Source organism: Anoplophora glabripennis, unplaced genomic scaffold (genome assembly GCF_000390285.2).
Source record: "Anoplophora glabripennis isolate ALB-LARVAE unplaced genomic scaffold, Agla_2.0 scaffold1219, whole genome shotgun sequence".
Lineage (NCBI taxonomy): Eukaryota > Metazoa > Arthropoda > Insecta > Coleoptera > Cerambycidae > Anoplophora > Anoplophora glabripennis.
In genome coordinates, this window is record NW_019417308.1 from 62,149 (window position 1) to 86,360 (window position 24,212).

General features: G+C 31.2%; 3 protein-coding genes across 3 annotated transcripts in view; 2 read left to right on the top strand and 1 right to left on the bottom strand.

Moving 5' to 3' along the window:
- Nucleotides 1-2,627: 2,627 nt before the first annotated feature.
- LOC108914590 (EEF1A lysine methyltransferase 2) lies at nucleotides 2,628-3,609 on the top strand. Its single transcript, XM_018720431.2, has 2 exons — nucleotides 2,628-2,859; nucleotides 2,915-3,609. The coding sequence occupies exon 2, from the start codon at nucleotides 2,917-2,919 to the stop codon at nucleotides 3,547-3,549; it is 633 nt and encodes a 210-aa protein (XP_018575947.1). The 5' UTR covers nucleotides 2,628-2,859; nucleotides 2,915-2,916; the 3' UTR covers nucleotides 3,550-3,609.
- Nucleotides 3,610-7,753: 4,144 nt separating this feature from the next.
- Nucleotides 7,754-21,229, bottom strand: LOC108914599 (rap1 GTPase-GDP dissociation stimulator 1). Its single transcript, XM_018720441.1, has 5 exons — nucleotides 20,409-21,229; nucleotides 20,210-20,356; nucleotides 19,974-20,156; nucleotides 19,112-19,330; nucleotides 7,754-10,841 (listed from the first exon to the last, which is right to left on the bottom strand). The coding sequence occupies exons 1-5, from the start codon at nucleotides 21,136-21,138 to the stop codon at nucleotides 10,273-10,275; spliced, it is 1,848 nt and encodes a 615-aa protein (XP_018575957.1). The 5' UTR covers nucleotides 21,139-21,229; the 3' UTR covers nucleotides 7,754-10,272.
- A 1,072-nt stretch (nucleotides 21,230-22,301) lies between these two features.
- The window catches only part of LOC108914592 (dnaJ homolog subfamily C member 17), a 4,727-nt gene continuing 2,816 nt past the window's right edge, over nucleotides 22,302-24,212 (top strand). Inside the window, exons 1-4 of the mRNA XM_018720434.2 lie at nucleotides 22,302-22,637; nucleotides 22,705-22,992; nucleotides 23,052-23,264; nucleotides 23,316-23,396. Coding sequence (XP_018575950.1) covers nucleotides 22,563-22,637; nucleotides 22,705-22,992; nucleotides 23,052-23,264; nucleotides 23,316-23,396 — 657 coding nt within the window. The 5' untranslated portion in view covers nucleotides 22,302-22,562. The remainder of the gene's footprint in view (nucleotides 22,638-22,704; nucleotides 22,993-23,051; nucleotides 23,265-23,315; nucleotides 23,397-24,212) is intronic.

Consider the following 24,212-nt stretch of genomic DNA (forward strand, 5'->3'; position numbering starts at 1 on the left):
CTGTGCAATAAATCAGCAAAAGGAAGAAGATATTCAATGAAATATAAAGAATTTGCTTTATCTTTATATTTTCTGGGTCCTCGAGCATACAAGTTTTTACAAAACTTGTTATGTTTACCATCTAAACGATCATTAGAACGCATGACTCAACAGCTGACATATAATCCTGGTCTTGAAAATGAGGCTCTCTATAAATCTTTACGATTGAAAGTAGAGGGAATGCAAGAAATAGATAAACATTGTATTTTATGTTTGGACGAAATGTCATTGAAAGCAAATCTTTTTTATGATCTAGGAAGAGATGAAATTATTGGATTTACAGAAATTGCAAGTGGAGCGAAGGAGTTCGAACCTGCTCGAAATGTTACGGTTATGATGGTTAGAGGCCTACATACTAACTGGAAACAACCACTAGCTTATTTTTTTGTAAATTCTTCCATTCCTGCAGAGAAGCTACAGCATATTATAAAGGAGTGTGTTACTAAGTTATTAGCTATAGGATTGAGTGTTGATGCCATAGTAACAGATATGGGTTCTAATTTTATTAAATATTCTAATAATATCGGCATCACACCTGAAAACTCTGAATTTTATGTAGGAGACAAACAATGTTTTTATTTATTTGACACTCCTCATATTATAAAAGCAACAAGGAATAATTTACTAACCAATCATTTTGTCTTTGATGATAAAAGGACTAGCTGGAGTTATATACAACAGTTTTACGATATGGATAAAAAGTTAACAAATAGATGTGCCCCAAAATTAACAGACGCACATTTATCACCTAATAACTTTCAAAAAATGAAAGTAAAACTTGCCACACAAGTTTTAAGTCATACAGTTGCAAGTGGTATGAATACATATATTAGTTTAGGTGCACTTCCCCCAGATGCGATGAGTACTGTTGAAGTTATTGAAAAATTTAACAAACTATTTGATATTTTAAATTCATCGTTTACAAACACATATACCATTTACCAAAAGGTTTTTAAAGGTGAAAAATATCAAGTAGATTTTTTAAATGAAATGTATGATTTTATTAAGAATTTAAGAATTTGTAATAAGAAAGGAGAAGACGTTACTTCTAAATCAAAATTTATAAATGCTTGGTTAGTAACAATTAATGGGATTAAGTGTTTATGGGCTCATCTTGAAAAATATGGCTTTAAATACATTATGACGAGAAGAATAAATCAAGACTGTCTGGAAAATTTCTTTGGCAACGTGCGTCAACAGGGAGGTAACTGTATAAATCCCACACCGATTCAATTTGGAAGGGCTTTTAAAAAACTATTCTGCCAAAATTATTTTCATACTGATAATACAAATTGTGCAAATGATTTTGGATACTTGCTTACAAAATTAAGTGACATAAATTGTGAAAACATAGAGGAACCAAGCACAAATGAACTACCTAAAAATAATTTATTGGGAATTGGTGAAACTGATTATAGAAATGAATCGTTATTAGCACAAAATGGTTTCACATACGTTTGTGGCTATCTTATTAAGAAGGCATTGAGTGTTCACAATTGTACAGTTTGTCAGGAATTTGCAAAAGGCACTGAAGTATTGGATAGCAGTACGTTATTTACTTACTTTAAAGCTTATGATACTGAAATGACGATATATGGAGCTCTTCATACACCACACGAAAATTTTCTTCATTATATATATAAATTGGAAAGGATGTTTGTTTCTTCGTTTGAAGAAATGAGCATAAAAAAGGAAATTGGACATACTTATTTTGAAAAAATGAAAATAATTCAATTAGAACATATTTGTACACAATTTCCAAAAATACATATTTTGAAGTTATTTATAAGGCTACGANATTTCCGTCAACCTCAAAATATTTTATGTTTGACGCGTGTGTCAACAGTTATTGTATTTCTTGTATTCGTGCATAAATACTTTTTTATTTCTGTATAATATCATGAGTAGAAAAGGTGGAACAGTTTGTGTTGTTCGTGGGTGTTAGTTCGTTGTAGTATTATATTTTTTATATTCTTAAATATAACATACCAACTGACAGTTAATAATAAATACAAGTATGTATCTTAACTTAAGATACATACTTGTATTTATTTCATATAAGAAAATTTGTTTGTATTTTGTAAATTTTAATTAAATAAAAATATCGCTTAAAAAATTCACTTAATTTTTTCATTTCTTCTTTCTAAAACTTCTTTTTAAAAACAAAAAATAATCAGAACTGTCCAGGGCACAAAACGTAAATTTTTTTAGTATCATCAACACAAATTATGATTAAATATTTTATTTTAATTTTCATTTATTGTTATCATCAACAATAAGAGAGTGTTATAGACAAGTACGTAATGATGAATGAAATAATGAAAATATATAAGTACTTGCTATATAATAATTATATTTATCTAACAAGCTGTCACTATGCCTTATTTTATGAATGAAATATAAAATAAATTACTGAAATAAAGTATACCATAAAATTAAGAAGAATCCACACCATATTTATGTAGGTAAATCTCTATTCAATGAATAAAAAAAAGTTATATAAACAACACAACTGATTGTTGTCATTTTTAAATTTGGCGCTTCTCTATACCTACAAAATAATGGCGGAAGGTCATCGAAATTTGATACGGCGAGATCAAAGGAAAAGAGCCGGCTGTCCCTTCTGGTTATAATTCTGTGCTACTAGGTTAAAAAAAAATCTGGCAACCCTGGTTAGGAAGGAAGAAGGAATAGTGTGAAATAAATGAAAAAAATTCTAAATAAATTATTTTCTTTATATATATTTTTTATTTGAAAACCGAGTAGTGTATGCCTAATGAAATTAAGTACCGAATATATGTAAATATTTCCTTTATGGAGGTAAGAATAAAGAATTTGTTTTAAATGTTTTCTAGTTTCATTATGTTTTTTTTAGAAATGGATGAATTGAATGCCTCCGAATTAGGAAAATTAGATTATTGGGAAAACTGTTATGACAAAGAATTAAACAATTTTCATAATCATGGAGATCCTGGTGAAATTTGGTTTGGTGACGATATTGTGAATAGAATTATCCAATGGATGGAAATGTCTGAATTAGTGAAAAAAGATTCCAAATTACTTGATATCGGTTGTGGAAATGGAATGTTTGTAGTAGAATTGGCTAATGAAGGTTTCACAAATTTGCATGGTGTAGATTATTCTGAAAAAGCTGTAGAATTAGCAAAGGCTATTGCTAATAAACAGAATCTAAATATTCATTTCTCAACGCAAAATATTTTGGATGGATTAAGAGACAAGTTTGATATTATTCATGATAAAGGAACATATGATGCAATAAGTTTAAGTGAAAATGCTTTAGAAAATAGAAATGTGTATATTAATAACGTGTATGATAGCCTGAACAATAACGGTTTATTTATTATAACATCTTGTAATTGGACTGAAAGTGAACTTATACAACAATTCAAAATGAAATTTGAAAGTTTTCATACTATTCCTACACCTCAATTTAAATTTGGTGGTAAAGTAGGAAGTGTAGTGTCTTCTTGTGTTTTTAAACGAAAATAATGTAATCTGCAAGAATTTCCAATTCATTACCTACAAAATAAACTTAAATTCGTCTCTTTAGTTAGTCTTAATGATCATTTTAACATATAGAAACATATACTGATTTCTCTCAAAGCTGGAATATAAATAATTATGTAGGTACGTATATAGAATATTTTTAGAACAAAACAATTTTAAAGCAAAATACCTCAATATTTCCACGGTTTCTACTAGTCATAAATACAGAGCTTAATATATTTATGATAAGCACTGGACGACTCAGGGAGAGATAAGGCGCCATGGCCCCCTTTGGGGCTTTGAAGTCATTGCAGAAAATAAGATAAAATATGTCCACAAATTAATAAAACATTTTTATTCTATTTTAATTTTAAGCATAAAATTTTGATATATAAACGTGGAGACGATGTGAAACTAAAATAAGAAAATTTTAAATCCAGGATAAAACAATTTCTTTCTTTAAAGCGGATTTTATACTTTATATTTTGATTGCTCTATTTTATGTAGTTAGTTAAGGTTTTCTGTTTTATCTTATCTTGTAATTGAAACTTTGTCCCATTGTAACTTCTAAATAAATAAAGTACAAAACATCACTGAAAAATGAGATGCACATCGATAAGACATTACAAACGACCATTATAAGCATTAAGAAAATTACTAAATCACTAATAACTGTCCCTATTACTATCACTGCTGTCAACTTATAAGCAGCAGTATTATAAGTAATTCTATTATAACTTCAACTCATGTCGGGGCTCAACATTCATTGTTCTTTTTGTATGTGCATAATGCATTTATTCCATGTCTTTGCAGTTAGTCAATTCATTGCCTCCTGCAGAACTAATATATCTAATTTAAATTTTTAGTCACCTAATTAGTTCAATGGGATTCAGCTCACAATGGTATGGTGGCAATCAAAGAAGTGTAACAAAGCGAGCTTTTGCTAATTCAACCATTCCATTTTTCATGTATTTGGCTTTTTCTTTTTGTGCAGTTACATTAGTAACTTTATGTTCAATTTTTTCCATTCAACCATTCCATGATTCTTCCTTTATCCCTAACAATCACTGCACTAAGTTTGATATGAAGTAAAATATATGCAAATCATTTTTCAAATACCCCAGTGTCCATATACCTCATGGTAATATATCTGTCACTACTTAAATGCATATAAATCATTAGCCAAAAGTCTGCATACATTTCCGATGTGTATTAATTACTACCCTTTTCCAGAGGATGGTTCTGCGAAAAAGGAAAAATCTGATCGAACCTTTTAGACTTTTTGTTCTCCATTTATCCTTGATTCTCCGAGGTAATAAATTTTCTTTTTCAATGTGTTACTTTTTCTAAATACTCTCTTCACTATACAATTTTGTTCTTTTCTATTAGAATTCCTTTTTTATTTTGTTTTAAATAATGAAAATTCATCTCGTACTTAATATGCAGCAAAATATTTCACCAAATTTTAATTTTTTGAGATTGCAGTCAAAATTTTCTGTAATGAAAGCTGATTTTTAAAATAAAGTTCGTGAACCTTCCTACGAATCATATATTTAACTCTATTGCCAATTTCAATTTTTTTCACCACTTTTTAATGCATAAGTACTTCTAACAGACTTGTTTTCTGCGATTGCAGTTAGAATTTTCTTTAATATTGAAAGCTGATATTTAAAATAAAGTTTGTGAATCTTCCTACGTATCATATATCAATTTCAATTTTTTTTTTTTTTCACCTCTTTTTAACGCATGATAAATACTTCTAACAATGTATCAAAATGAATAAGTATAAACTATTTCTTCTGTTCTATTTCTGCTCAGTACATATTTAAAAAAGAATTAAGGACCTATTGAACTGTTCAATTTTTTTGGGAATCACATAGGTTGTAAAAACAGTGAAAATGTAAAGTAACTTATGGTTTACAGGATTTATTAGATAATTGATAATCACCAAAACACAGAAAATATTTGTTGTCAAATTGAAGCATATGAAATACAAGCATATTAGAAGTTATACTGCTTATTTATCTTCATCTGTGCAAAATACTCTCTTTAGAAATAGTTTTGTTCATAGTGCAATGGAAACATTTGCCACCATTAAATGCAGGCATAAAACGTTTATAACAATGAATATTCAACTTTGACAGATGGCAACTTTTTCCGATTTCATTGCTCTGCGAACAAAGCTAATTTTTGGTTACTAGTATCATATACAGTGTGAGCCAAATAAAACTGTCTCACCCCCATTGTCTTTTCTAATTTAAGAAATATGAAAATTAAATAATCACTAGTGCATTTACATTTTTTTTATATTATATACATTCATTAACAATGGGAAAATCGAAAGCTGAAGATACTGCATGTGAAATGGTGACCATTGGCGCAAACATGCCTTATACGAAAGTTGATAGTTTCGGAAATACAGGGTGTTGAAAGTTAAAATTTTAAATCGTTTTTTTGCGATTATTCTGAAAATATGTAGGTTAGGAACTTGAAAATTTGTGAAACTATATTTTTTTAGGCGACGAATAAGATGCGTGTTGTAATTTCAGCATTGCTCATAGAGGGCGCCACTTACGACCAATTTTACCGAAAATTTAGTTAATAACTTTTTACCCTGTATGTCTAACATGAAACTTGATTCAAAACCTGAAAGAGCAATCATTTTTCCATTAATTGTGTATTCTTGTTTCATTTCGGTATCTCGATCCGTTTTCGAGAAAAATCGATTTAACGAACACTATGTTTTGATAATACGAGAAATTAAAAGCGAAACAAACCAAGTGTTTCTTCGTGTTATTACAACAATTAACAATAAAACAAATGAAATTCGTAATAATGATTTAAAGTCAGTGTTCGAAGAATCCACCGTTGACATTTACACACTTTACACAACGTTTTCTGAGAGATCTTCGAGTTTGAAACAACATATTGGGATTGCGTTTGACTTCGTTGGCAGCGATTTGTATTCTTTGCCACAACTCTTCACACGAACCAATAGATTCTTCCAAATAGAAAAATGAAGAGGATTGAAGTCCGGACTTCTGGGTGGCCAAGTAAAAATGCTTCCACGGCTTGAAGAAGTTCCACTTTATTTAAGAAGAGACATGTGGTTCATGCACGACGGAGCTCCACCGCATTTTTCTTGGCCAGTGCGTGCATATTTAGATGCAGTTTTTCCAAATCGCTGGATTGGCCATGTAAGCATTTTTGCTTGGCCATCCAGAAGTCCGGACTTCAATCCTCTTGATTTTTCTATTTGGTCTCGAATGAAAGATATAGTTTACAAAGAATCTATTGGCTCGTGTGAAGAGTTGTGGCAAAGAATACAAATCGCTGCCAACGAAGTCAGACGCAATCCCAATATGTTGTTTCAAACTCGAAGATCTCTCAGAAAACGTGTAAAGTGTATCAGTGTCAACGGTGGATTCTTCGAACAATTACTTTAAATCATAATTACGTATTTTATTTGTTTTATTGTTAATTGTTGTAATAACACGAAGAAACACTTGGTTTGTTTCGCTTTTAATTTCTCATATTATCAAAACATAGTGTTCGTTAAATCGATTTTTCTCGAAAACGGATCGAGATACCGAAATGAAACAAGAGTACATAATTAATGGAAAAATGATAGCTCTTTCAGGTTTTGAATCAAGTTTCATGTTAAATATACAGGGTAAAAAGTTATTAACTAAATTTTCGGTAAAATTGGTCGTAAGTGGCGCCCTCTATGAGCAATGCTGAAATTACAACACGCATCTTATTCGTCGCCTAAAAAAATATAGTTTCACAAATTTTCAAGTTCCTAACCTACATATTTTCAGAATAATCGCAAAAAAACGATTTAAAATTTTAACTTTCAACACCCTGTATTTCCGAAACTATCAACTTTCGGATAAGGCATGTTTGCGCCAATGGTCACCATTTCACGTGTAGTATCTTCAGCTTTCGACTTTCCCATTGTTAATGAATCACCCTGTATATAGAGTAAAAATCTGAAAAAAAGTTTTGACACCGTGTATCTTGAAAACGAAAGCCAGGAGAGAAAAATGGAAGAAGAATTAAGTTTTCCGTTGCGACACTTATTTAGGAACACCCTGTATAGTTACGTTATTTTTGTATACAGGGTGTCCTACTAAGGTCGGCGGGGTACGATATTAGGGAAAGTATAGGCCCTGGAACTTCGGGGAAAAAAAATAATTTAATAAATCGACCAATCATTGGAAATAGTTTTCAAGTTCGTAGCTCGGTAACTTTTGTTATCGACATTTTGTTCTATCTCTTGACATAAAGGGTTAGGGAAGTCCCTAATGTATGATCAGAAAAAAAGCATTTTTTTAAAGATTGATTCATCAAAAGCCCATATTGTTATACCTCGTTGGAAAGGTCTTTTCATGCTTTATCTCATGGTGAATGTGTAATGTCATTTACCTCAATATAAAAACCTATAGATTGCTTTTCAATTCCAGGGTGTGTAATTTTATCAAGAAGGTTTAAAAATGCTGGTTTCACATATCAAAAGTGTATTTAAGAAAATGTTGATGAAGTAAAAAAATAACTATTTACCTATTTAGAACAACGAATACATTTTTGATTTTCTCATGTTCTTTTATCATTTCTTACTTTTGAAATGTGCCTCGTATACAAGATAATAATATAGATATTTGGCTCACTCTATACACAGATAAATGTAATGTTTTGAATACAAATGTAATAATTAAAGAAAAACATTTTTCAAACGATTTTTTCTGCATAAGCCTTCATCTAAGTGGTTGGTTTCTGTACTATGCCGCTCTCATGCAAATAGTGTATTTTTTTTATTTAAGCGCTACTGGAAATAAATTTAAAGTTCTTGTATTAAGTACACTGTAATTTTTTTTCCTTGCCCAAGCAGTCTACTTTTTACAAGTACTTTTATTGTCCCTCAAAGCCCCACTGATTGTAACTACACTAGCATTTTTGGTGCAGCGTAATCGTGTGGTATACAACAGAATAGGGGTTTAGGAAAATTAACTCCAAATAATCTAAACATATCAGTCTCTACCTCTAAACCATAAGAGTAACAAGGATAAAGATAGTAAAATTTTCGTAAACTCTTAATATTTTTACAAAAATACTGAATAAAGCTACAGGGCGAGTGAAAAGTTGCCACAATTTTTTTGGTCAGTAATTTAATGTTATTTTTGTTTTTATTTTAATTCTAATAATTTAGTTGAATTTTCCATGCAATTTTAACCTTATGTATTGTTTTAATTGTATCTTATTGTTTTTAGTAAATTTGCTCTAGGACTGTGTAAATATGTACTGTTGTTTAATTGCACAAGACGAGAAATAAAGATGGCCGAAATTGTTCAAGCAATCGGTTTCAAGAGTAGAATTTTCTACGATGCTGTGAAACGTTCCAAGAAGACAGGAGGGACTGAGGACCGTCGAGGGAGCGAGCGTCTATAAATCGCCACCACTTTTGAAAACATCAACAAGGTGCGATGCTGAACTCTCAATGAGCAAGATGGCCATGGAACAGCACTGAACGCATCGTCAAGAAGAAGCCGAGACTTTGCACTTACAAGGTTGCTCGCAATCGCTACCACAATGATCTAATAAAGGCAAAGCGCCTACAGAAATGCCATTGAATATGTCAGCTGGTCCTGGTGGTCACCTGAAGAATGTGCTCTTCACCGACGAAATGATTTTCACAATTGAACCACTCCACAACTACCAAAATCGTCGTCAGCTACTCAGTCAGGGCCAGCAGAAGACCGCCACTGCGAAAACCATCGTCCGGTACCATTTTCTGACCTCTGTGATGATCTGGGCCAGCATCTGCACCTCCGGAAATACACCTTTGGTATTAAAATTGACAATGCCGCATACCAAGAACAGATTCTTCAGTGCATCCTGAAGGCGTTGCCACGGAGGGGCCAGCGCATTTTGCCCAATCCACCATCGTTATCTGCGAAGAGTTGTTTCCGGGCTTTTAAGACAAGGACATTTGACCGCCGAATTTGCTGGACCTCAACCCAATGGACTAATCGGTGCGGGTCATCATGGAGCAAAAAACCTCAGAAAGACACTATGTAACGGTGAAACAACTGAAAACGGTGTTGGAACGTGCCTGAGGCGAGATTACAGTGGAAGAATGTGCTACCATCATTTTAGAAAGTGGCTGAGTAAATGTATTGAACCCAACATTTGTTGTAATATTTTTTTTGTTTAATATTATTAATGTTGTGGAATTATGTGGAATCGGATAAAATTGCGGGAACTTTTTTCACCCACCCTGTATATAATGTGAACCAGTAAGTTGTGTCATAAAAATAAATAAATATTACAACAGATACACCTAGCATAAACAGAATCTAAAAGTGAATTATCTCAAATTTTAAGCTGACAAACAATCAAGTCATTATTTTAAAGGATTTCAAAAGGTAAAAAGTTAACTGTGTTATAAATGCCATCCTAAATACTAAAACACATGGAGTGGTTGTAGCCAGCTGCTTCGCTGACGAACCACTTGATCGCTCCACATGTTGCTCTAATGCGTGAAAGATTAAAAATTTAAAATTTGCTTATATTTACATAGACTAGATAAAATAGACATTCCATATAAATAACATAGACAAAATTATAATTATTTAGCCTTATAAAGAAAAAGCTTAAAAGAGCAATAAAAAACTATGCTCATGAATTTTCTATATTAAAAAACCTACATAATTTCGTGTGATCGTATTATTCATTTAAAACAGTTGTGATTTTATGAAATTTATCCGAAGCATTCTGAATATTTGGATTAAGAGACATTTTTTCAATAACTTTGCTAATATTTGCAGATTTCAAATGTTTAGTGGCACTTTTAAAACTTAATATTTGTTCCAATAATGCCACCAAGTTATCAACGCTATGCTGATCCATCTTCTCGCCATATTTATTTATAACAAAATTAAGGTGTTTGCCAATATCGGCATTAATAACTTCTTCAATTAATTTCTCTATAAGTGTGTCCGAGCTTTCCACATTATTTGTTGAACTGCAACATCCAATAAAAAGTAATTTTATAGCATAAAATGCTTCGTTTTGCATAACTGAATGGTTAGAGGCTATCATCTCTACCACACATCTAACAGTATCCTTCACAAATACAAATTTTTCGAATGGTTTAAATGAGTGACAATTTTTTATAAGCCACGCTAGAAGCCTCGGTACTTCTCCTCGAACACCAAGATGATCCGAGTTATAACACCAGTAAACAAGTCTTTCCAGAAAATCTACCCTTGATATTAAATCCAGTGCTGCAGATTCTGAAAAAATATATAATTATCCCTTTACACAAAATACAGTGGTATTTTGTAAAAAAAAAATAATAAAAAACGTTTGTATCTATTATGAAAAAAAATATATTCACATACACAGCGTGGGCCATTAGTGTGAGAAAGTAAAATAACTCCCTTGTTATTCATAACACAGAGTTTATATAACAGTTGTACAGAATCAAAAAACTTAAAGGACAAAATTAATTTGAAACATACAGGGCGATTAGTAAAAACGGGACACGCCAAATATTACATTTTTTAAATGGAACACCCTGTATATTTTTAAACGTACGGATTTCTGAGAAAATTCTATATATGGCAATATAAACAATTTAACATTTTAGTGCGCAGTTGCCAAGTTATGTAGAAAATTCTTATAATTTTGGAAAAAACATGTCCTGGAAGAAGTTATATTAACTCTCAACTACTAACACTTGGACTAAAAATATTTGACAGAGTTATAGACAAATGTTAGGCAAAGACTCCTATATTAGCTAATATCGATATTTTATACAGGGCATTTTTATAATTCGATCATTTTTAGAAATTTCAAACTTGATTTTCTAAAATTTTATTATTCTATTTTATTCACATATCAGTCCATTTCAACTTTTACTAAGAACCTAAAGTTGTTAGTTTTTAAGATATAGCAACATTTCTGGAAAAACCTAATTTTAATTATTTTCGGTCGCACGAAATGGCTTTGGAAAAAATTGTGTCAACTTGTCAGTTGAATTTATGATTCCATTTTGAATTAATTTTATTATTTAATATTTATTTGTGGTATTCTATAAAATAATAAAAATTAAGTTTTTCCAGAAATGTTGCTATATCTTAAAAACTAACAATTTTATATACAGAACATGCTTAATAAAAGTTGAAGTGGACCGATATGTGAATAAAATAGAACAATAAAATACAGGGCGTTTCATTTGAAAAATTTTGGAAAATCAAGTTTAAACTTTTAAAAAATATAGAAGCCTTTGTCTTACATTTGCCCATAACTGTCTAATTATTTTGATCCAAGTGTTAGTAGCTGAAAGTTAATACAACCTCTTCGAGGTTTTTTCCAAAATTCGAAGAATTTTCTACATAACTTGAAAACCCCGCACTAAAACGATAAACTGTTTATATTGCCATATACAGGGTGTCCCAAAAGTGACGCCCGTCCTTCTGGGTTTTGATTAAGGGGACAAAAACAAATCGAAAATCAAGAATGGAACATTTTAAGATTGTTTTTCTGTGGTGATAAAAAAAAAAAAAAAAAAAAAAAAACTAGAAATAACTGGGTTATTAAATAATTATGTAGTTCAGAGCGATATTTACTGCATGTTTTTAAATAAAAACTTACAATTGCCATTGCTGGATGACGTTCCGTTAGCAGTTAGACTAAATTATTGGTTTCAACATGATGAAGCTCTATCACATTATGGTTTGCGAGTATGAAATTATCTGAATCAAAAAAAGACAGATGAATTAGAAGAGGTGGATCCATAGCATGGCCTCTTAGGTCATTAGATCTGAATCCCCTAGATTGTTTTGGGGTTATTTAAAAGAAAATATTTACAGCAAATCTGTTGTAAATCCAGAAAATATAGTAGCCTGTATACACGCTCCTGTCGCATTAATAGACCAACAGATGCTACAAAGGGTTCAAGCTTCAATGTTGAATCGTGCCTATCTTTGTCTTGGAGTAAAAGGCAACTTATTTGAACACCTTTTGTAAAAACATTTTCTATTATTTAAGCACGTTATGGTTTTTTCCTATCCATTTTATAAAATTGTTTTATTATTAAAATGTTTTTCTCTATCCTTTTCAGGTTAAAATTATTCTTTACACCCAGGTACAACCGACAATCGGAAACTATACTTACCTACTATCCCTACTTCCCTACTATATAATACTATACTACTGTTACGCTTTCACGCGAAAACTACTTAACCGATCATCATGAAACTTTGTACACATATTCTTGGAGGTATTAGAAGTAATATAGGATACTTTTTATTAAAAAAATTTTATTATTATTTATTTATTTATTTTTTACGAAAGATTTTCTATATTTATTGTTTCAGGTTAGGTGTCATTTTTGTGGTCAATTCGTGATTTTAAATCTTACTCTGTTCTTCTTTAAAAATGCCTCGGAAGCGGAAATCTGGTTTATCCAAAAATTTGTCGCGGGCCCGTGCCGCCAAAGTTGCACGATTCATTTCTATTATACCCTTACCCTTGATCTCTGATACTTATTTAATAACTTCAATGCGAGCGAAGCCGCGGGTAAAAGCTAGTTGGTTATAAATTATTTGTCTTGGTCCCCATAAGCATATACCTCAGTTTTGGGACAAAAAAATTGGATTTTCACTTTTTTAGTTTTTTGAATAACTCGACAAAGAAAAGCAATCGGAAAATTTTCCATTCTTGATTTTCGATTTGTTTTTGTCTCTTTAATTAAATCCCAAAATGACGGGCGTCACTTTTGGGACACCCTGTATAGAATTTTCTTGGAAATCCATACGTTTAAAAATATACAGGGTATTCCATTTAAAAAATGTAATATTTGCCGTGTCCTGTTTTTACTCATCGCCCTTTATGTTTCAAATTAATTTTGTAGTTTAGGTTTCTTGATTCTGTACAACTTCTATATAATTTTTTCTGTATTATGAGTAACAAGGGAGTTATTTTACTTTCTCACACTAATGGCCCACCCTCTATGTACAACCCTTTTTAAGGTCCTTTCAGCGTCATCTAAATCTACATACTTTGGAATGCAAACATACAATAACATGTTTAAAACCTGTATAAAAACTTATGTGTAAGAATATAACACCGTAAACAATTAGCATGGACATATTTATTCACAAACATGGTCAAATTCAGAGTATTGTATTTTTAAATTTATGTCACATATAGACCAACTTTTTAGGGTTACCAAAAACATAATTTTATCTCGAATATTTTAGATTTTTAGTTGTTAGATTTTTTTATAATTATTGTTATAAAATTATTAATATACATTTATGTATTTCATCTTCACTTTCCTTCATGTGATAATTATTTGAAATAATATTTCATCAGGTCAACATTGACTTGATGTTAGCAACTCTAAACCTTCTCAATTAAAGTTTTGAAATTAGTGAGCGTCATTCTCAAAAAATCTTCAGCGTCATTTATTTTCCATTTAAAAAGCTTTTCAGGATAATCTATCTTAAAAAATATTATTATGAAACGTCTCTTATTTCTTCAATCATTGTTATATGAAATATGTAGTCTGCAAAAATTCCTATAGCTGACTTACTTTGTTTTTGCATCGGGCATTTGTTTAACCCATTTAGCGCATCAAACGAGACGTTTCGTTCCTCTTTATTTCACAGGGAACGTTTAATCCACATACTTCTATAGAAGTATGTGGTTTAATCCCACTTCCCCACTTATATCCAAGCTTTGAAACAAGTTGGCCACCGTTTTCTAGATCTTCCATGATGTCAAAACTGTCAAATTATTCTTACGTTACCTATTATAATTAGTTAAACTGTTTTCCCTTATAAAGCGTGACATGAAAACTTTTTTTAAAATAATTCTTTGTATTTTTGACTTGTAGTAATTTTACCTAGTAGGCATCCTACCAATGTTCTATATTTTATTATACAGAGTGTCCCAGAATAACATGTACAACGGACGACCACAGGTTTGTGGATTCAAAATAGGCAGATTTAGGCTAATTGTAGGTAAGTTGTAGGTTTTAAAAAACACTGTATAACACCAAAATTGGAAGCAAAAGTACACATCCCAAAAATAATCAAAATCGATTAATACATATTCGAGTTATTTACAAAATTCAAAAAATTTGCACGAACTTTGAGGCCATCTAGCGGCCAAACTAAGTGATTTTGGATATAGGTGAATTAGCCTAGATCTGCCAATTTTGAGTCCACGAATCTGTGATCTTCCATTGTACACGTTGTTCTGAGACAACCTGTATATTCAGTAGAGAAAGAGAGACAGGGGGTCAATAAAAAATTTCCTGGGTACAAAAAGGTTGAATAATTTTGAAAATAAGTAGTTTGTTCTGATAAGGCATACAAATCATCCTTTCTGGTAGTACATAATAAGTCTAATGAAGATTATAACGTATCTATACGGTTAAGTATGAATAAAAACACAATAAAATGGAGTAAAAACAATAATTGAAGAAAATTAAGTTTAGTGAATGGAGTCGGATGCGCACCATGAGAATTCGGATGTGAAAAGTCATTTATATTTTCTGACAGCCAACAATGTACACCAAGTAACTGGGCATGGTTTTAAAGAGTTGTATTTTAGGACGTACCGGGAAATTTGAGAAACAAGAGACGTATTCAACAAGTTAAAAACATTTGTATGCGAGCTTTGTTTATAAATCTGGATTGGGCATTAGGTTTGGTGTTTGGTGCATCAAACTAGCCATAATAACTGGAAAGTAGCTTAACCTTTTAACCATAAATTAACTTTTACCGCAGCACATATATTTCAAATCAACTGAGCTAAGTGTCAGTCGCATGACGAATTATAGGGGTTTAGAAATGAAATAAAATTTATAAATTAATTACTAAAAATTTCATTACTTCATTTTTTTTTTANAGAGTTTTAAATTTCCCAACTCCCAAAGTAAAAATATACTGGGTGTTCCATTTAAAATAACCAAGTTATTGCTGTTTAAAGTTGAGAGAAGTATTCAGCAGTTTTTTGAACACCCTGTATAATACTAAGTGACGACAAATATAACAATTTATAACTTCAAGGATCTAAAATAGACCCTCCAAAGCTGCTTCCTTAAAATAATTTTTTTATTGCTAATATTAAATTTCTACGCTAAGCCTGCATTTTCACTAAAATTGAAATATCTCACAAACAGTAAGTCCTAGGTATGCAGAACCTTTAATAAAGTTCACCTATTTTTTTACGGTGCTTTCAAAAATGCAGTAAAATATAGGGTGTTCCATTAAAAAAAACATAACTTTGATATGGTACGCTTTTCCTGGACACCCTGTATATTTCAAAATATTTTTAAAATGTAACCGTAATCAACCTACACATACCCACCTATACAGGTTTCTATAACATTTGCCGTTTGGTCACTAGCGACCGAGGCGTTACTGGTGGCCCACCCTGTATAATACTATACTACTGTTACGCTTTCACGCGAAAACTACTTAACCGATCATCATGAAACTTTGTACACATATTCTTGGAGGTATTAGAAGTCTTTTTATTAAAAAAAAAAAATATTTTTTACGAAAGATTTTCTATATTTATTGTTTCAGGTTAGGTGTCATTTTTGTGGTCAATTCGTGATTTTAATTCTTACTCTGTTCTTCTTTAAAAATGCCTCGGAAACGGAAATCGGTTTATCCAAAAATTTGTCGCGGGCCCGTGCCGCCAAAGTTGCACGATTCATTTCTATTATACCCTTACCCTTGATCTCTGATACTTATTTAATGACTTCAATGCGAGCGAAGCCGCGGGTAAAAGCTAGTTGGTTATAAATTATTTGTCTTGGTCCCCATAAGCATATACCTCAGTTTTGGGACGAAAAAATTGGATTTTCACTTTTTTAGTTTTTTGAATAACTCGACAAAGAAAAACAATCGGAAAATTTTCCATTCTTGATTTTCGATTTGTTTTTGTCTTTAATTAAATCCCAAAATGACGGGCGTCACTTTTGGGACACCCTGTATAGAATTTTCTTGGAAATCCATACGTTTAAAAATATACAGGGTATTCCATTTAAAAAATGTAATATTTGCCGTGTCCTGTTTTTACTCATCGCCCTGTATGTTTCAAATTAATTTTGTAGTTTAGGTTTCTTGATTCTGTACAACTTCTATATAATTTTTTCTGTATTATGAGTAACAAGGGAGTTATTTTACTTTCTCACACTAATGGCCCACCCTCTATGTACAACCCTTTTTAAGGTCCTTTCAGCGTCATCTAAATCTACATACTTTTGAATGCAAACATACAATAACATCTTTAAAACCTGTATAAAAACTTATGTGTAAGAATATAACACCGCAAACAATTAGCACGGACATATTTATTCACAAACATGGTCAAATTCAGAGTATTGTAATTTTAAATTTATGTCACATGATCATAGACCAACTTTTTAGGGTTACCAAAAACATAATTTTATCTCGAATATTTTAGATGTTTAGTTGTTAGATTTTTTTATAATTATTGTTATAAAATTATTAATATACATTTATGTATTTCATCTTCACTTTCCTTCATGTGATAATTATTTGAAATAATATTTCATCAGGTCAACATTGACTTGATGTTAGCAACTCTAAACCTTCTCAATTAAAGTTTTAAAATTAGTGAGCGTCATTCTCAAAAAATCTTCAGCGTTATTTATTTTCCATTTAAAAAGCTTTTCAGGATAATCTATCTTAAAAAATGTTATTATGAAACGTCTCTTATTTCTTAAATCATTGTTATATGAAATATGTAGTCTGCAAAAATTCCTATAGCCGACTTACTTTGTTTTTGCATCGGGCATTTGTTTAACCCATTTAGCGCATCAAACGAGACGTTTCGTTCCTCTTTATTTCACAGGGAACGTTTAATCCACATACTTCTATAGAAGTATGTGGTTTAATCCCACTTCCCCACTTATATCCAAGCTTTGAAACAAGTTGGCCACCGTTTTCTAGATCTTCCATGATGTCAAAACTGTCAAATTATTCTTACGTTACCTATTATAATTAGTTAAACTGTTTTCCCTTATAGAGCGTGACATGAAAACTTTTTTTAAAATAATTCTTTGTATTTTTGACTTGTAGTAATTTTACCTAGTAGGCATCCTACCAATGTTCTATATTTTATTATACAGAGTGTCCCAGAATAACATGTACAACGGACGACCACAGGTTTGTGGATTCAAAATAGGCAGATTTAGGCTAATTGTAGGTAAGTTGTAGGTTTTAAAAAACACTGTATAACACCAAAATTGGAAGCAAAAGTACACATCCCAAAAATAATCAAAATCGATTAATACATATTCGAGTTATTTACAAAATTCAAAAAATTTGCACGAACTTTGAGGCCATCTAGCGGCCAAACTAAGTGATTTTGGATATAGGTGAATTAGCCTAGATCTGCCAATTTTGAGTCCACGAATCTGTGATCTTCCATTGTACACGTTGTTCTGAGACAACCTGTATATTCAGTAGAGAAAGAGAGACAGGGGGTCAATAAAAAATTTCCTGGGTACAAAAAGGTTGAATAATTTTGAAAATAAGTAGTTTGTTCTGATAAGGCATACAAATCATCCTTTCTGGTAGTACATAATAAGTCTAATGAAGATTATAACGTATCTATACGGTTAAGTATGAATAAAAACACAATAAAATGGAGTAAAAACAATAATTGAAGAAAATTAAGTTTAGTGAATGGAGTCGGATGCGCACCATGAGAATTCGGATGTGAAAAGTCATTTATATTTTCTGACAGCCAACAATGTACACCAAGTAACTGGGCATGGTTTTAAAGAGTTGTATTTTAGGACGTACCGGGAAATTTGAGAAACAAGAGACGTATTCAACAAGTTAAAAACATTTGTATGCGAGCTTTGTTTATAAATCTGGATTGGGCATTAGGTTTGGTGTTTGGTGCATCAAACTAGCCATAATAACTGGAAAGTAGCTTAACCTTTTAACCATAAATTAACTTTTACTGCAGCACATATATTTCAAATCAACTGAGCTAAGTGTCAGTCGCATGACGAACTATAGGGGTTTAGAAATGAAATGAAATTTATAAATTAATTACTAAAAATTTCATTACTTCATTTTATTTTTACTTTGTTACTTTTATCTGTCCTTTGCCAAATTCTCTATGAAAAATTTTCCACCATTTTAAAAATATATATTGGCATAAAAATGGGTCTGTTTACTTTTTAATAGGCAGTAAGCAACCGGAAATACTCAAATTCTAAACTTATTTATTAATGAGATCAATATAACAAAACAAGAATATTTTTTTGCCAATTGGTAACAAATATTCTAATTTCAAACAATTTTTAAGAAATAAAATAACAAATTTTATCACTGCCTTTAAATATTTTATCGTTTTGCCTTGATAATTATTGTGGTTCACAAGTAATGTAACAAATTTAAATATTATGAAAAATATTAAAAAGTTGAGGAAATTTACAGACAATTACGACCTATTTCTTTCTTTCATCTTTCAAAATAAAAGATTAAGAAAAAATTACCTTGTCCATCTATAACCATTCTAAAAGTGCCGAGCAATTTAAAAACTACCAAATATTGATCGATTTTAATCATAGGGTAGATGACATCAATTAATCCTTCCTGTAAAATTTGTTCCTTGTTCTGATGGGGAATAACTAAATTCTTTAAAGTGCTTAATAAAGCATGCTGTATTTTGATGTCTGATGTGCCAGTACTACTGTTGTATTGTGAAAGCAAACCTGGAAATAAGATATAGGTATCTGTGGTACAGCAAAGCAAAAGAAAAGAACAATTTATATCATTATCATATACAGTGCCTTCATAAATGATTACAAGCCACATAGTCACGTGGCTTAGGCAACCAATATTACACAATTGACTGTCAACTGTTAACCAAATATTCCTAAATCTTAGCCTCATCAATATTGGTTTATTTGAAATGAACAATGACAAACTGTTGCTTCCCCGCTAATGCAATCAGCGATTGAATAAAATCTGAAAAGTTACACCAATCAGCAGACGGTGAAACAGAATGTTGTATTTTAAAGTATTCTTGATCTTATTGTTTCAATAATTTCTAATTTTGCCAAAATTTAATTGTCAACACGAAGGAAAGGCTTGTAATCATTTATGAAGACTATATATAAAATATCCAGTCCCCAAAAGCGTGGGGCCCAGGGACTTTGCCCTGAGCTGCCATTTGGTAGTTATGACACTATCTCTATGCCCTTATGAGGTACAGAACATAAATGACTCAAAATCGAATAAAATATAATTTTATAAAAAATTTAAACATTCATGTATTCAACAATTGCCCATTTAGTTGGAAATTTCATAATTTGATAATAAAGCATGGAACCCATAAGCAACCTTGTTACCTACTTATCAATTTTTTGGATATCCCATTTTTAACCATTTGAATACAATGAATATCACGCCTTGCAAAATTACCAATTGCTAATATGCCTGTACTCAATAGATCGGAGTCATCTGAATCTAACCAAGTTATCATATTGCAATATACTTGTCCTTCACCATTGTTATACAACATGTACATGCAATCATCTAAAACAGATGTTACTTAATTCTACTATACTTTAAAAACAAAATAATAAAACCTCCAGTAAGTATGATTACGATGAGATCACAAGCCATTTTTAATACAGATCTACTTTCTTCATCATTGACCTGATGCTTATACTTTTTTATTAGTTCAAATAATAATTCACATACTCCCTCCTTAGCAAGTAAAGCTTTTATTTCATCTGAAATATAATTAATCTGAGAAGTTGTTTCGGCAAAGATTATAATTCTAACCTTTTTCGGATTGTCCATGAAAAATTTCCAAACATATTACTGAAATTTCCGGGTTTGTCGATTTTTTAAATATATCTACTACAAGTTGACATAATTTTTCAGAAAAAATTACATTCTGTTCATCAAAATAATCTAACAGGTTACTGAGAATTGTTAAAAGAAACGTCAGTAACATTTGGTTATCTTCAAATGTTTCAAAATATTTGATCATCAATTTTTCCAAAACTGGAACAATTTCATTTTTGAGAACTGTTCGAGATAATCCATCGTGTAAGCTAATAAGATTTAATAGCAGTCCAGATACTTTTGTTGTTAATGACTGATCATTTCTTTTATCATCATTTTTAAGAATCATCAGAATATTATTGATTCCAATTTTGTCGACTAGATTGCAGGCTTCTTCATTTTCATAGCAGATATTTCCCAATGCCCTTATACTATTAAATACAATGTCAACATCATTATTATCTAATAAAGACATCAAACAGTTTATAATACTTTCGTTTGTCAAATTTTTTCTGTTGTATGCAGTTTTGGCCCATTCTGCAATTATCTCTGTTGACAATTTAAGAATTTCGTTTCTATTTATTTGTAACAAAGTTTTTATAACATCAGTACTACTTATTTCAATATTTGTACCCTGAGTCAGTATGATTTTTAAATTATTGATTATTTCTTCTTCATCTAATGTTTCTGTTGCATTTATTAAGTTATTAAATGTGTCAGACATTTTTATATTTTGTAATTTGTATTAAACAAATTTTAAATCTTAAAAACATCTACTTCAAAAACTCGAATTTGTTTGGCATAGCTTGACAACATAGAAATGACAGTATACTAACTGTCAAATATATGCTTGACAGATTCGATAACAAATGACAGCGCCGGCGCCGTTATTTTTGGCGATGTTGGTGGACTAAAAAAAAATTATTTAGCCCCAATTTGTTGATAGTAGCGTCACAGAATATATAAACGCTTCTGTGGTAGCGTTGTATTGTAACCATAACTAAGGAATAAGGATACACTCGGCCGTCCCGTCCTCCATCGAGCCATATGACTCGAAGCGCGAAGTTGTTCCGCGGAGACAGGTTTTGGTCCTCCTAAGCATAAGCACAGAAGATAAAACAATATCTTCTGTGGCATAAGTTTCCCCCTGACCTGACCCCTCGCGCCGTTATTTCTATAGCGTTAAGCGTGGCCTCGATAATTTGAGACCGAGGGGAACTATCCCTCTTTGTCCTGCCTTATCTCTGTAGGCCTCGGCAGCCTCGTGAAGGTGGTTCGTGGGTCCCGTCGATCGTCTGCCCGGGCGTTGTCTCTGACCCCGGTCGCGACCACAAGCATGGCCGGTGTGACCTGACCTTCTGATCTGACCCCTGAAACTGTATTATATGTTTTGTGCCAGAAACCAGAAACACCACCCGATTTTTTTGTTTGACACTTGAGCCTGCGCAGTTGAGATTATGATAGAAAATGCTATTTTAATTTCTTATTTCTGCATTATTTTTGATCAAAAAAAATATTTTTGTATTATTAATAAAGTGGTAAACAAATAAAAGAATTTCATTTAAATTTATTTGCAAAGTCAAAGTTGATTTTGTATATGAACAAATATATTATGATCCAGTGAAAAAAGTACTTAAACTAAAAAGAGAGTAGTATACCAGGAACTTGATGCTTTGATCCGAAAGCAGCTCAAATTTACCATTGTTGCTTAATCTATCGTTGTATTTTTGTGCGATTTTGAGCGTCATCGTCATCTAACGATGAATATTTGCGAACTCCCCTCAGATGGTCACTTTGTCACACGGTCCGTAAAAAACGGACCGTGACTGTCACCAATATCAAAGGTAAGTTCGGTATTAACATCTAGAGGCTCCAAGATGTGTTGTGTTCTTTTCTAATTGTAAGAGCTGAAAAGACAAAGAGATATCTAGACCTAGAGCATCTAGAGATGTCAATACCGAACTTGCCTCAAATAATGAGAACTGATAAACTGAAATAAGAAATAACAACAGAACCACCAACATCAACAGATTAATAAAAGGTTTAATAACAATATAGTGTTTGATTCAACTATTTTGAATTTGTATTCATTCCAAATATTAAATGTACAAATAGGATAATTTTAATTTTTTTTATACGGACAAGATAATGGATGATTTAAATATAGAAGATTTAGATTTATACGAATTATTGGAAATAGATATAAATAGTACAACAACTGAAGTAAGTTAATTAATATAACTGATAGGTAACTGTTAACATTTTCATATATTATCATTAAAATTTTCAGATAAAAAAAGCATATAGAAAAAAGGCTTTGCAATGCCATCCAGATAAAAATCCTGATGATCCCAATGCGGCAAAGAAATTTCAGCAGCTTTTAAAAGTACTAGAAGTGTTAACAGATAATGCAGCTCGTTCTGCATATGATAAAATTTTAAAAGGTAAAAAAGAAGCGAAATTAAGACATAAGGAATTGGATGGAAAACGAAGAAAATTGAAGGAGGATTTAGAAGCGAGAGAAAGACAAGCTACTAGTGGAACCTTCAAAGGAAAGTCTCCACAGCAACTTTTAAAAGTAATTAAATTAAATGTAGGTATAGTTGTTGAAATTTTTAAAATTTATTGCAATTATAGGAAGAAATTGAGAGATTAAGGAAAGAAGGTTCAAAGCAAGTTGAAGAAGAAATGCAATATGTTTTAAATAAATTAAAAGAAGAACAACAAAGATCTAATGAAGGGAATTGGGATGGATCTACACATCGAATAAAAATTAAATGGCATGTAAATAAAAATGACAGTACGAATGGAGGGTACACCTATGAAATGCTTCATACATTTTTATCAAAGGTGACAGTGTAATTATTAAAAAATATATATTATAACTCTCTTTTCTTTTAGTACGGGGACATTCATGTGTTAGTAATGTCACCTAAAAAAAGTGGAAGTGCATTAGTAGAATTTAAGGACAGGAAATCAGCAGTAAGTATTTATTTAAAATATTTGCGAAGTAATTAATAATTTATTTTCATACATTCAAGATGTTAAACAGACACATGTTATATGGGCAAATCTTATTGAACATTACCTAATTTGCCACTGCACGTGAATCTATAAATTCTTTGTATGGACCTGGTTATCTGTTATACAAAGTATTTTTATCTAAATTTCTAAATCAGGTATCTAAATTTTTTTGAAAGTGGATAACACAAGAGAATGTAGATGTCGTTTTTTGTAATACCTTGAAAGTTCTTATAGCTGTTTTACATTGACAATTTATTGATGAATAAATTGATGAAGTTCTTCATGAATTAATTCACGAATTTATTGATAAACAGTGTGGTTTTACACTGCTACACACTTTGTCAAGTTTTTTTACCCATGAATCAGTTCTACCAACGAATCGAAGCAAATAAATTTCGAAAATGTCACCTTTCCACTCATATTTATATTGATACAACAGCGGTGCCGTTCTGACACATATTATATAAATTATATTAGTTTTTGTAAATAACAAATCAGTAAAAACAATGCAAAACTAGTACGACGCCACACAATTATTTACATATTCTAATAACATAACCTCATTACTGATCTGAGGGTGGAAATCTGTTGGGTTGGTAACTTCACGAAGAAATTGACAAAAATTAGAACATGCTCTAATTCGTTAAGAACTTGATGAATAAATTCATGAAGTTATTTGACAGCAGATTTGGTGCATTACATTTGTCCAATTTCTTGATGAAGCGACTTCATGAATTAATTGATCAATAAATTGTCAATGTAAAACAGCTATTA

Bases quoted from the DNA above. Each gene is read 5' to 3' on its own strand.
- LOC108914590 (XM_018720431.2), top strand. From the start codon at position 2,917: ATGGATGAATTGAATGCCTCCGAATTAGGAAAATTAGATTATTGGGAA.
- LOC108914599 (XM_018720441.1), bottom strand. From the start codon at position 21,138: ATGTCTGACACATTTAATAACTTAATAAATGCAACAGAAACATTAGAT. The intron at 20,357-20,408 runs GTTAGAATTATA...ATTATATTTCAG, and splicing joins TCATGGACAATCCGAAAAAG to ATGAAATAAAAGCTTTACTT. The intron at 20,157-20,209 runs GTTTTATTATTT...CATCTGTTTTAG, and splicing joins CGTAATCATACTTACTGGAG to ATGATTGCATGTACATGTTG.